Source organism: Camellia sinensis, chromosome 9 (genome assembly GCF_055761805.1).
Source record: "Camellia sinensis isolate YWXY chromosome 9, ASM5576180v1, whole genome shotgun sequence".
Taxonomy (NCBI): Eukaryota; Viridiplantae; Streptophyta; class Magnoliopsida; order Ericales; family Theaceae; genus Camellia; species Camellia sinensis.
Genome location: NC_138969.1, coordinates 188,546,208 through 188,559,812, shown reverse-complemented (window position 1 = coordinate 188,559,812; position 13,605 = coordinate 188,546,208). Strand labels below are relative to the sequence as shown.

Genomic DNA, 13,605 nt, shown 5'->3' with positions numbered 1-13,605 from the left:
AATCTGAGTAAAAAAATGACAATTTTCTCAATTTGATACAGAATGCTCCAATACTTAATTTTCATCAAATCTGCTCCAGAGACAACCAGTTGGTCGACCGGTAAGGCAAAAAAAAAATTTTTTTTTTTAATTGTTTGAACCTACCTATTTGAACTGTTTGAACCTTTTAGTGGTCGACCGGTAAGGCAAAAATATTTTTTTTGAATTGTTTGAACCTACCCATTTGAACTGTTTGAACCTTTTCGTGGTCGACCGGTTGGTCAACCGGCCGGGCAACCGGCTGGTTGACCGGTTCCTCTCCTCCAACGGTCACAAACAATAATTTGTTGAAATCTGTATCCTGTTCTCAGTTTGATGATTTTTTTGTTCAATTCTCAATTTGATACGAGTTTGGTGAATACCGAGTTTCAAAAAGTGACTTTTTCTCCAAATTTCAAATTTGATGTCAGATTTGGAAAACCGTTGAAGATGGTCTTAGTCACCGTAACATTGTTTTTTTTCAAGAGAAGTACCCAAAATATACGTCTCATTTACTTGAAAGAAAGCTAGCTTGGTTTTCTTTACACCCCTCTGAGAGATCAAACGTGTATCGTTGCAATTATTTTTCTAAAAACATCGTTGAGACTGATGCTAGTGATTATTATTGGGGTGCTACTCTAGAAGAAGAAGCCAACAATTAAAAAAAGAACATTTGTGGATACAAGAATGGTGCTTTCGAGAATGAAGAACTGCATCGTCATTCCACCTATAAAAAATTCTTGAAGTTAAGAAGGGTATCAAGAAATTCAAATTTCATCTTATTGATCATCAATTTCCTAGTCAAAATGGACATATCAATCCTAGTGAGTGCTCTGAGTCTCATGTGATAATGTATGACAGCACAAGTTGATTCACATTGATAAACAATGTCAAAATAACAAAATAATGAGAACTCCTTATGCTTTCCTAACCTTGCTTCTACTTGAACCATTAGGTTTCTCGAAATGAAGTGTTTGGCAAGAAAGAAACAACTCCAGTTGCAATGAGAAAAAAAATAGGAAACTAATTATATTTGCTTCGAATATTTTGTATCAAATAGAGCTTGCAAAAGGTCATGGGTGGAGACACTATAATACCCCTCCATCCATTTAAAGAATGTAACAATCATCTTCTTGAGGACTCAAATGGAGAAAGATCCATCCTTCCCCCGGTTTGAGGCCACTATTTTGTTTTTATTTTATTTTTTTGCTATTTTAAATTCTAATATACACTCGCTATACTAGAATACGTGGACAAATAGACTATTTCCTTTGCGTGCTCGCTCAAGGATATATGTCGTTGATTTAGAAGAATTGCTATGCGTAGTTTAGTAGATTGGATTCCATAAAGCGGTCTCATTCTCCCCACACCGCTGATGAACATCCTTGATCCTCTCAGCAGACTTGCAAATCCCGCTGCATTTCCAGTCGAACGTAGCAGCACAGCCGTGGCCCATCACAGCCTTGAATTGGCAGTCTGCAACACAAGAAGTAATTATCACCAATCCTGTTTCCTAATCAAGCAACAGAGAGTTTTATACATTTATCCATAGAGGGTAAGTCACAAATACACCCCTTGAGGGGGGGGGGGGGGGGGGGGGGGGGGGCAGGGGCATTAAGAGGGAGAGAGAAAGAAAGAAGAAAATTTTGAACTTCAAAAAAAAAACCTATAAATGTAAGGGGCAAAGGTATTTTTGTCATTTTAGATCCTTGGTTAGAAATTACCAGACTTGGAGCCACAACATAGTCTTCTATCATCAATATGCTCCACCTCCAATCCAATCAGCCAAGCACCCAAAGAAACATCTTCATTTGCATACTTGTGCAGCACATTCCTGAGACAACAAAGATTAAAATTATTTATGCCAGCACTGGGATTTTGACTCCCCGTTTGTTTGAAAATGAGGAATCTACAATGTGCACCAAGACTAGCCAACTGAGGTAAGTCCATGAACATTTTTCCAACTCGTGTTGCTTTTAGTTTTTCATTTTCATTTTTCGTGGATTTTAAAATAATTCAACAAAAAGTTTAAAAACAACGATGGTGTTTGTATCGTTTTTGTTTTTGTACAAAAAACCATTTTCGGAAACAATTTTTGCAACTTGTTTTCAGAAAATTTTCCCGAAAACAATTTTTAGAAATAGTTCGCCAATGGTGAGTTTTTAGCCATTGTATTCATACATTGGTTCATTCACCCATCAAAGGCTTGATCCTTTTTTCTTTGGGTAAATTAAACTCACCTCTCTTGAAATTTAGAAAAAAATACAGTAAGTCTCACAAGTTTGACATAATTGCATTGACCTTCATTTTAGTAAGACTAATGTAACCGAAACTAATATAGATAGTTTGTAGATAGAGATAAGCAATAGTAAAATATACATTTCAATATAAAAGATAAGACAACACACAGACAAATTATTGATGAAAAGAAGATAAGTGTTATGTGAATTAATCTTATAATGCAATAATGCTAAACTTGTGTGGCTCGATGTATTTTCTTCAAACCTTGTGATTAATGTAGTTACCCTTCTTTTTTTTTCAATCCATCTGAAAAGGTAAGTGGAAAACTTACAGGTGCTTTGATATATAAATAGCCAACTCTTTTGAAATAGCATATATCTGCCCGGTAGCATGGCGAAAATAGTAATTTCCTACATCACCAAATTTCCAATGCTCCGGTTCATGGTACTTGACTTTCCTGTTTAACAAGAATAGCCTTTTAAATACCAAGTAATACCAATTTACTCTCAATATTTGTCATCTAAACAATCTCAGAAAACCGTATGCTTACTTCTGATAAAGTACAGGACCGGACTTCATGCATCCAATATACACACGAGGTTTGTTACGGTGACGAACCAAAATCCTTGCCAGTGTTCCTGTAGTGAATTAAAAGTTGATGTACCAAGTAAAATCATATACAAGCTCGGATAATTTTTTTTTAAATTGCTTCATTTTAAATCGGATAAAATGTTCACATTTATTTGTTAGTGAATAACTGAAGTCACAAATTTTTTTTTTTTTTTTTTGGGTTCAATATTGTTGGGTATTTTTTGAGGGGGAGTGAAAATGAGGCATCAACATGTATTATGCATTAAAAACTGGATATCATTTTACCTATGTTTACATGAACATCATCATCAATTTTGAGATAGAAATCTGCATCCCACAAAGCAACAGCGGTAGCAAAATATATCTTTGTTTTCGCTGACAATTCATTGTAGCCCTCTACATGTTTCTGCCCAAAGAACATAAACAAAGTCAAGTGCGTGCCTAACAAACACACTTTCATTTAGTCTTTAACATTCATGCTACTCAAAACAGTTATTGGCAATGGCAATAGAGGAAGTAAAGAAAAAAGAACGCAACATCACCAGCCGCAAGAAGTCCTCGTGCTTTCTGTCCTCTGCTTCAATAGCTTTGTCAAGAATACCATCGGATGTTGAACTAGTGACGAAAAACAATTAATAAATTCATTTTCACTTGCAAAATTCCTAGTCCACAGCTCACTGATATGCAAAATGTTACTAGTGACAGAAAAACAATTAATAGATTCATTTTCATTTAGTGCAGAAACCAGCCAAATGTTACTTTCTTTGAGTCATGGAATTCCTTGCGGTTGGTGTTACTATTCTAGGAAACACGGTCCAGACTTCATCATTAAATTGATACAATTAAAAAAAAAAAAAAAACTCAATTTTTTCAATCACATAAGTTGTAGAGAATACATAAAACCACAACTAAAAACCACATACGTATGCAATTAGCTAATATCAGCTCTGAAAAGCGTATACTAATTCGTACCTGTGACCAATAACAAAGCGTATGACAATGCCCTTCTCTTCCTCTAGCTTCCTTCTTTTCTCACCTTCAATTTTTTTTATCAGAGAACCCATTACTCATTGATCATATACAATAACATCAATCATGAAATAAAAACAAAGCTGCAAGATCAGCTAATGCACCTTGGGGCATCCACGTCTCCCGCAGGGAATCTCTTCGCTTTTGGCTACTAAAAGCTGTATTAATTCCCATAACCATGAAATATTTTTTGTTAGACTTTGCAACCTTTTGTTTTATTGACTTGGGAGAGGCCCTCGGTAGAGATATATTCCTTGTTTTTACAGCTGCTGATTCATCTTGTGTTCTGCATTCCATAATCAGGAACAGGATGTGAATTCAGTTGACTCCATACCATACATGAGGGCATCACTTGTAAATTGTATCCAACTCAAACAAGCATCGGGATTGCTTACCGTTTGGGATGATGAGCCTTTAAAACTTCATTGCTTACAAGCTTCTGATGAAAACCAAGGAAAACACAAAGTTTGAAGTATGAACACATCAGTATTATGAACTTGATAGTTAAATGAAGCAACAAAACAGAAACTGAGTAAATAGTTGATGATAAGTGTAGAAGAAAGAATAATTTCCATCAGAAATTTTGTTTGCACACTGTATTTGGATAAATGCTACATTTTTTAATTTCTTTAAAAAAAATATATAGCAGTTAGAGAAGTTGGAGGTTTAAAATGATTCAAGTGGAGGCTGCATGAGATTATGAAAAAATAACTCTTAGTAGTGATTGAATACTCATATACACACGAACAATCTGAATGATCTTTCAGGCCAACCTGATCTATCTCATGAACTCCAAGTTCAAGCTTTACTTAAAAAATTTAAGAGCTCAGAAGCAGGATTTATTTTGCTTTCGTAAATCTGACAAATATTTTGTGAAACTCCTAAATCAAGTAGATCTTGTAGTCACCATGGTTGATAATAGCTATTCCAAATGAGGAAAAGCCAAATAATGTATCGCCAAGTAAGCTTTTAGCAATTATATTCTAGTGGTCACTGAAACCAATCCTTTCGTAGGTTGTGTTTGGGTCTTGGATTTGGCAAGGGATTTGTGTGAAGGGAAAAGAAAAGATCCAAACACAGACTGAAAGTTGGCTTCCAAGTGCCGCTAAACATTAGGTTTTGTTAAAATGGAAGATGCACTCACAAGTTTGGGATTATAAGCCTCAGAAACTAAGTGTCTTCTTTCAGCTTTGACAGCAGTTGTCCTTGCAATACCCATTGTTTCAGGCACCAGCCATATCCTGATACCAGGTGCTCCAAATCAATATGACATGCAAACATTGTTAATGCTTCATCTTTCATGCATAAAACTAGGTTTAGAAAAATTGTACAAGTTGCTAACAACAAAAATAAGATCCATATAAAATATCAAATATGTGCAGTTTAGTCCCCACCCCATGGGATGGGGTCTTGGAGGGGTAGATTGGGTACAAGCCTAATAGGGGCCACTGGTCCAGTGGTTAAAACTCGGTCCTTCAATCTTGATCTTGAGGTTGTGGGTTCAAACCTAGAGGGCAGATACAATATATGGAATTTTTTGCTAGTTGGAAAATTTCAACTTTTGTTGTTAGATTTAGAATGAATAATTTTCAAATTACATATAAGCCTATATTTGTAAAGATACATATACTAAATGAAAAGAACAACATAGTGGCATAAGATGGCGAGGAATCCCCCCCAAAAAAAATATGACGAGAAAAAGAGTGCTTACATATTCTAGGTCACCCTAATCTAAAACCATATTATCCAAATTCAAGATTCACATTGGAAATCGTAACCCAGATTCTCAGCCACTCAAGGCAAACATTTGATATTTAGTTCAAAAACAAAAATCCCCAATTTGTATAAGAACCAACACAAATCAATGGTCTCTCTCATTCCTCAACAAGCATCATTCTTGCTATATATATAACAATGCTCATTGAATACCATCAAAAATCAGTGTTGCAAATAAATTTGAAACCAAACCCAAGTTATTTGGAAACAAATTTCCCAAATGCAAGTTGTTCTGAACTTATTTCTCAAACCGTAAACTTACTTCTCAAAACTAGGTTGTTCTTTAAAGCCATGTAAAGTTGTCTTTTCAAAACATGACTCCAATTAACTCATGGTAAAATTGTAAAATAAATTAATTGAAGTTATGTTATAAATCACTAAAAATACAGTTTCAGAACAACCAAAATTTAAAAATAAGTTCAAAACAACTCATATTTAGGAATTTTTATTGAAAAACAACATGGTTTTGGAAAAGAACTCCACAAAAAACTTCCTCTGCCTGAATTTTCAACAACACCCACATGGCCAAAAAGGAAGAATTACTAAAGCAATCAAATAACCCAATATCTCAACAAACATAATAAAAGCAGAATAAGAGCTTCAACCTTAAAAGGGCAAAAAATTAAAGACCATTAAATTTAAGAAAAAAATACCTGTTAGTGAAGAACAGGCCAGCACAAAAGCTGGCAAGACAAAGCAAAAGTACCCAACTTCTGGATACAAGAGCTCTTGATTGTGAGTCACCAGCTATTCCTCTACTCTTCATTGACATTGACATTGACATTTTTTAATTAGCCAATGTAAGAGTAGAGGAATATATAATTAAACAAATATCATGAAGAAGAGAAACAACTTATCTTTCAAAAATAAAACAGCATTAAAATTGAGCTTCTAATGCCCCTGTTTCTGATTCTCTCTTTCTCTCTCTCCTCTGCATATGTATAGAGGAGTGAGAGAGAGAGATAACCCACTAACTGCCATCTTTGTCTCTCTTTAATGGTTCCTTCAATTACAAAACGTTTCTGGTTTTAATGAATGCTTGCTCTGTTAAAAAAAAAAAAAAAATGAATGTTTGCTACAGTAACAGAAAGAGAGAGAATCAGCTTCATATATGGCTTGGAAATGGGTCGGGTTCAATTTGAGTGGGTTTAACCTGAATCCATCAAAATTTGTTGCTAGTGAATATTGTTTGATTTTCTTTTTCTGTGTTTTTATTTTTTAAATTGAACAAATATCAAAACTTCAAAATCTATTAAATTTTAATTTAGATTTTCATCATAAATTTTATATATTCTTAGAATATTTTCATTGATGTCTATTAAAAATGGCCAATGATGAATATGAAATTCTATATAAAAAATTGATAAAATATCACTGTGCTTGCTACTACCAATTATTTTCAAACAGTGAAATTTATAACTAAAGCTAAAAATTACAAAATTTATGGCTAATTGCAAAAATATTGGGTACCTAATTTCAAATTTTAGGGTTACAAGTTCAAATTGAAGTTTTTTTATAAAAAAAAATTCTCTATTTTTGAATAGGGAAATTTCACTAGTTTCAAATAGAGAAATTTCTCTATGCTAAAAAATAAAAATTTCTTATGTACTCAAATTCCATATGTGAATGTGCTATATTGTTTGTTAACTAAAGTACGATAAGGCTCGGGAAGATAAACTACCTTGCCATCTCACATTGCCTCGACTTAGGCTTATTTGGGAAAATGGTAAAAAGTGATTTTTTGACTTTTAACAAAACTTTTGGCTTTTTTAGACAAATGATTTGAGAAGTTGATAAAAATTAACTTTTGACTTTTTTGATTAATGTTTGTTTATGATGTCAAATCATAATAAAATGACCAAACTACCCCCATTTATTTAAAATATTTACAACTTCACCTATGTAACACATTTTGACCAATGAGGGTAAAATTGTAATTTCACCGTTGGCTAAAAACCAACTTCCCAAATGAAAAAAAAAAGACAAAAAAGCCAACTTTTGGCTTTTGCTACAAACAAAAAAAAGTGGCTAAAAGCCAACTTCCCAAAATAGCCCTTAGTGTTAGCTAAACTCCCCAACAGGTATAGAAACTCAAATTGTCACATTCAGGGAGAGTTGTCACGTTCATCTTTAATCCCTCTCACCCCTTTTTCGAGCTATGTTCTTGGTATCCTAAGTATATGACGAGAGGTTCTCCAAAGTTATCTAGAGGGCGGGTTACAACTTTACCATCAGATAACCAAAAATAAGACCAAAAATAAGACGATGATAGAGCGGCCTGTGATTGAGTGATAGACTGATTGACGTTTGAAGGATGCTCGATTGAATCTTTAGTCCCAAGAGAACATATCCCATTTGGATACAGAGAAAGTACTGATATTGAGAATCTAACCCCATGAATAAATTTCACATTGCAATAACCAATTATTTATGTAAATAAAAACTTTAATTGCCAAACAGAAGCCATGGAGGTGAGAACTCCAAATAACACACGTATTATATATGAGGGGCAAAAAACAAAATAGCCGTATACAAAGATGTTCCAAAACGCAATGTTTGTGAGCAATTGAGAATTACAAGTATCTAAAGATCTACATAGTTTGTTCTTGCACAAGCATAATTCAATAAAACAAGCAAAAACCCGCATAAATAAAGCAAAAAATAAACTATATCATCACTCTCAGGAGCATGGCTTTTAAATATCGGCCGATATGATATCAGGATTTTAGACTTTTGATATCAATATTCATTGATAGATAAATTCCGATATTGGTTGATACGATATCGCGATTTTAGACTTTCGATACTGATACACCTATATATCAGCTAATATATAACCGTATCGTCAAAACCGATACATATCCCCGATGCCGTTATTCAAAATCATGCTATCATGAGGTTGTTAGACTAGGGCATCGGCTCCGGCGACAATCTCCAATATCTCTCCGGTGATCTTCGCCTGTCGCTGCCGATTGTACACACTCGATAGCGACTTATTCAATTCGACAGCATTGTCGGTGGCATTGCTCATGGCACTCATCCTAGCAGCAAGCTCACTAGCCAGAGACTCCTGCAACGCCCTCAAGATTTGGCTGTTCAAATACAGGGGAAGCAGAGCATCAAGAATCTGAACCGGGTCTTGCTCGAATTGCAAAATTGGCGAAAAATCAATAGTTTGAGTCCTCACAACATCTCTCTCCACTGTCAATTTCCCTTCTTTTGTTGTCAATCTGAAGAACTCATCCTCGGCAGCATCGACACAAATCCCATTCACATCACAAATCTCCCCCCTTGGAGACAGGGGAAGCAGAGTATGAATCACAGGATCAGACTTAACCAACGACACGAATTTCGTGTACAAAAGCTCAACTTTATCGACTTCTTCGCTCACAAAGAGCGAAAAAACATCGTCGGCGATCGCCTGAGCTTCTTTCGCGGTCGGTAAATTGCCTTTTTCAAAGAATTTATCGACCGGGATATAAGGCCTTCGGATAAAATATGAATTACCCTTTTTCCCAACACTAATCACAGTGTAATCTACGCCCAAATTCTTCAAATCTGCGATTCGTGATTCGGCTTTTTTGATGATTTGGTTGTTGAAACCCCCACAGAGGCCTCGATCGCCTGTGACAACAACCAGAGCAACCTTTTTGACTGGCCTGACAGAGGTGAGAGGCACATCAACATCCTCTGCTTGAAGCTGTTCATTGATGCTATAAAGAACTTCAACAAGAGTCTCTGAGAAAGGTCTTCCATTGACAACAGCTTCTTGAGCTCTTCGAACTTTCGCTGCAGCGACGAGCTTCATCGCTTCGGTGATCTTCTTGGTGTTCTTGACTGACGCGATTCGGGCTCGAAGGTCCCGAAGACTGCAGTGAATTGGGTTCACAGATGATGATCTAGAGGGGCTGGAAATGGGTGAATTTTGAATTGGGAGCTGAAATGGGTTGAGAACAGAGCGAAAAGAGAGAGGAGAGGCATCGGAGAGAGATGGGTTTGAAGAGACTCGCATTGTTAGATTTGAGCAAGACATGGTTTTGAGTTTGCTGTGAATTTTTTTAGCATATGCGGAGAATCAAGGATGGAGAAGGAAGAGAAGAGAGAGAGAGAGAGAGAGAGAGAGAGAGAGCATGTGATGTGGGTTTGGTATGTTTTTAATCTTAGCTGAGTGGGAGTGGGATTACAGTTCTACTGGTGTGGAGGGAAGGAGTGAAATGAGAGGTGGAGTGAGCGAGAGAGAGAGAGGGGAAGGGAGGGAATATTTTGGATGAGGTTTGGGGATAAGGATTTTAAACCGTTGGAAATTGAAGTGTGTTGTTTGGGCAAAATATTTTTATGAGAAGTTTAGTTGTGTCCTTAACATTAATAGTTTTGATATAATTATATTGAATTTTTTTTTATTATACTTTAATTTATATAATAGTTAGACTCATTTTTACCATTTTATTGATGGAAAAAAATAATATTTTTATTTCTTTACATGAAAATATATAATTTATGTTGTTTTAATTTTATATTTTTAATTTCGGTCCATTTAATTTTATTAAAAGACATATCAATATAATTATATTAAAATTATAAAACTTACTATATTAAATTTCAAAAGAGATATAACCCATCAATATAACCCATTAATTTACCCTAAAATTAATGACTTAGAGCATTTTCAATCCGTCACCAAATTCTTTAAAAAATATATTTAAAAAATGGTAAAAATAAGACTCAATTGATTCATCTAACTTGTGTCAAATCAATTTTTCACTAAAAAATGTAGAAAACTTTCCTGCTAAAATAAACAAAGCGTTGACTTCTTGTAAGAATTAGTTAAAAAAAAATTAATTTATTGGGTAAAAATAAAATATCAGTTTTAGCTTAATGAAATTTTTTTGTTTGACAATCCTATTATGTTATGTGGTCCATGAGTGTATGGCTGATGTTAAAACTCTTTTTGGAATATGAGAGACTATTCCATTGTTATTCTGTGCCCTCTCTTTTTAAGATATTTTTTAAGATATTTTTAGGTCTCGTTTGTTTGGCAAATTAAGTTAAAAAAAATTATGAGTACAGTAAGATTGAATGAGAACCCCCCTCTTTTTGGAATATGAGAGACTATTCCATTGTTATTCTATGCCCTCTCTTTTTAAGATATTTTTAGGTCTCGTTTGTTTGGCAAATTAAGTTAAAAGAAATTATGAGTACAGTAAGATTGAATGAGATAATTATTAATACGGTGGTCTTAGTTTAGAAATGTATGATTAAGAGTGTTTGTTTTTGTTATACTAGTATGGTAGTATTTGTCTGTTAAGAATAAATCTATAAAATTACGTAAACACCCTCATCATATAATAACTAGCTTTGTTAATGTAAGGGTAAAATAGTCTTTTGACACCTAATCTCATGGGATTGGATTACCAATCTCATCCCTCCCATGGGAAGGCTAATTCCACTATGTGAGGATATTTATAGTCTCCTAAGATTATTAATCCCTTTCTATTTTTATCAACCAAACTTTGTAGGACTCACCTGATAGGTAGTCCAATCCCCTCTATAGAACCAAACAAACATGGCCTGTGTGATCTGCCTCCATTTGGAAAACAATAATTAAGAGCAATTATTTTTCATACTCAACAAAAAATTAAGTTATTTTGGTTTTTAAAGGCAAAAAACGCTTTCCAAATGAAATGAAACATATCAGTCTTACTAAATCTACCATAAACAGAAATACCACCACCATCACTATCACAATATTAACACCATCACTTCTTGTGATCACAATTAAATATAGGAAAATTCTTTAGTTACATAAAATTCATATAAAAAACTTGATAAAAATAATGTGACATTACTATTATTGTAAATAAATCAATATTTAATGATATTTTATTTTAAAATGAAAAATCCATAACACATCACATTCTTATATATGCATTTTTTGTCCGTAAAATATAAGAAATATTTTGTGCAAAACAGTTTTTGGTAATAGATGGACGTGGAAACAAACGTAGCCTTAAAAGTACAATGTCAATTCCAAGTTTGAATTCTATATTGCCAAACATATTAAAAAGGCCAATGCTACATCCACCGGTTTTAACGTCATCCGAATTGTCCGAATTTGTTCATGTTGATCGTTCGGATGATAAGGTGACAACCACGGTAGACAAGGGTAGAGCCGATTGTCGGAGCAGTCGTGTGACTGACACAAATTTGGACGATTTGGTGACAACAAATTCAGTGAATAAATCACTTCACTATTGAGCAATGGTTAAGTGATATTGATAGAGATGAAAGTTGAAGTGTGTTGTTTGAGCAAAATATTTTTATGAGAAGTTTAGTTGTGTCCTTAACATTAATAGTTTTGATATAATTATATTGAATTTTTTTATATATACTTTAATTCATATAATAGTTAGACTCATTTTTATCATTATATTGATGGGAAAAAAATGATATTTTTAGTTCTTTTACATGAAAATATATACTCTACGTTGTTTTAATGTTATATTTTTAATTTCGGCCTATTTAATCTTACTAAAAGGAATATCTATGTAATTATATCAAAACTATAAAACTTACTGTATTAAATTTCAAAAGAGATATAACCCATCAATGTAATTAAATTTCAATGTAACCCATTACTTTACCCTGAAATTAATGGCTTAGAGCATTTTCAATCTTCCACCAAATTCTTTATAAAAAAAAAGAAAGAAAAAATTGGTGAAAATAAGACTCAATTGATTCATCTAACTTGTATCAAATCAATTTTTCACTAAAAATTTCATTAAGTGAGGGATGAATTAAATTTTTCATCAAATGATTAACAATTTATTTTTCACTTAAATTTGTTGAAATTGTTAAGAGACGAACGATTGGACAAAAAAAAAAAAAAAAAAAAATTCTTCTCACCTAATTTGGTTAAAGGAGATTTTTTTAGATAAGGTAGGTCTTTTTAAAAAAGATTTGATGATGGAGTAAGTTATATTAAATCAAGCTTTTGATCTAAAATGTTGAATAAATTTGACGGGGAAAAAAAAATGTGAAGGGTTTGAGGTGCTATTACAATATTTCATTAAATCTTTGGTTAAATTTGAATTTGAATTTGAATTTGAATTTGATGAAAATGACCCCCAATCATTTCATCACACTTGTATCAAATTAAGGCAAAATAAAATTTTTATCAAATTTGATAAAGAAACTTTTGGGAAATAAACTTGAAAATTTTGAAAAAGATTTTGATGAAATTTTTAAGTGAAGGTTGGAGTATTCAATTTTTTTTACCAAATTAAGCTTTAGCCAAATTTGATTAAAAAAAAAAAAACTAAAGGCACATTCCATATCAAATCAAGCTCTTAACTAATTTTCTAGGTGAAAAATAAAATAAAATATTAGAGATGATCTTAGTGCTTGTATTAGTGGTGGGGGTGGCGGCAGTGGAGTAAGGGTGGCAATGAAATGATGGTAATAGTAATAATAGTGTAGTAATGTTGATAACATTTTCACCAAAAAAAAAAAAAGCTTTTCAACTTTTAAAATGTTTTCTGCCCGAGAAATTTTTTTATTTTTTTTACTACAAAATGTTTTTATTTTTAATCAAACACTAAAAAATGTAGAAAACTTTCCTGCTAAAATAAACAAAGCGTTGACTTCTTTTAAGAATTAGTTAAAAAATTAATTTATTGGGTAAAAATAAAATATCAGTTTTAGCTAACGAAAAATCTGTGTTTGACAATGCTATTGTGTTATGTGGTCCATGAGTGTATGGCTGATGTTAAAAAGGGACCCCCCAATTTTGGAATATGAGAGGCTATTCCATTGTTATTGCGAGCCCCCTCTTTTTAAGATATTTTTATGTCTCGTTTGTTTGACAAGTAAAGTTAGATGAAATTATGAGTATAATAAAATTGAGTGAGAAGATTATTAATATGATGATATTAGTTTTAAAATGTATGATAA

General features: G+C 33.2%; 2 protein-coding genes across 3 annotated transcripts; both read right to left on the bottom strand.

The window, feature by feature from the left end:
* Positions 1–1,022: 1,022 nt before the first annotated feature.
* On the bottom strand, positions 1,023–6,724 carry LOC114259062 (putative beta-1,3-galactosyltransferase 2). Of its 2 annotated transcripts, none has more exons than XM_028199057.2 (11): positions 6,309–6,724; positions 5,024–5,120; positions 4,275–4,315; positions 3,984–4,165; positions 3,823–3,886; positions 3,393–3,465; positions 3,136–3,256; positions 2,810–2,897; positions 2,591–2,716; positions 1,743–1,852; positions 1,023–1,494 (listed from the first exon to the last, which is right to left on the bottom strand). In XM_028199057.2, the coding sequence occupies exons 1-11, from the start codon at positions 6,437–6,439 to the stop codon at positions 1,346–1,348; spliced, it is 1,182 nt and encodes a 393-aa protein (XP_028054858.2). In that variant the 5' UTR covers positions 6,440–6,724; the 3' UTR covers positions 1,023–1,345. The 2 variants fall into 2 exon arrangements, with proteins under 2 accessions (XP_028054858.2, XP_028054857.2); XM_028199056.2 differs by having other exon boundaries at positions 4,275–4,318; positions 6,309–6,721.
* A 1,403-nt stretch (positions 6,725–8,127) lies between these two features.
* LOC114259061 (ATP synthase gamma chain, chloroplastic) lies at positions 8,128–9,953 on the bottom strand. The gene has a single exon (XM_028199055.2). It carries the CDS (start codon positions 9,686–9,688, stop codon positions 8,558–8,560), a length of 1,131 nt encoding a protein of 376 aa, XP_028054856.1. The 5' UTR covers positions 9,689–9,953; the 3' UTR covers positions 8,128–8,557.
* Between the last annotated feature and the right edge of the window lie 3,652 nt (positions 9,954–13,605).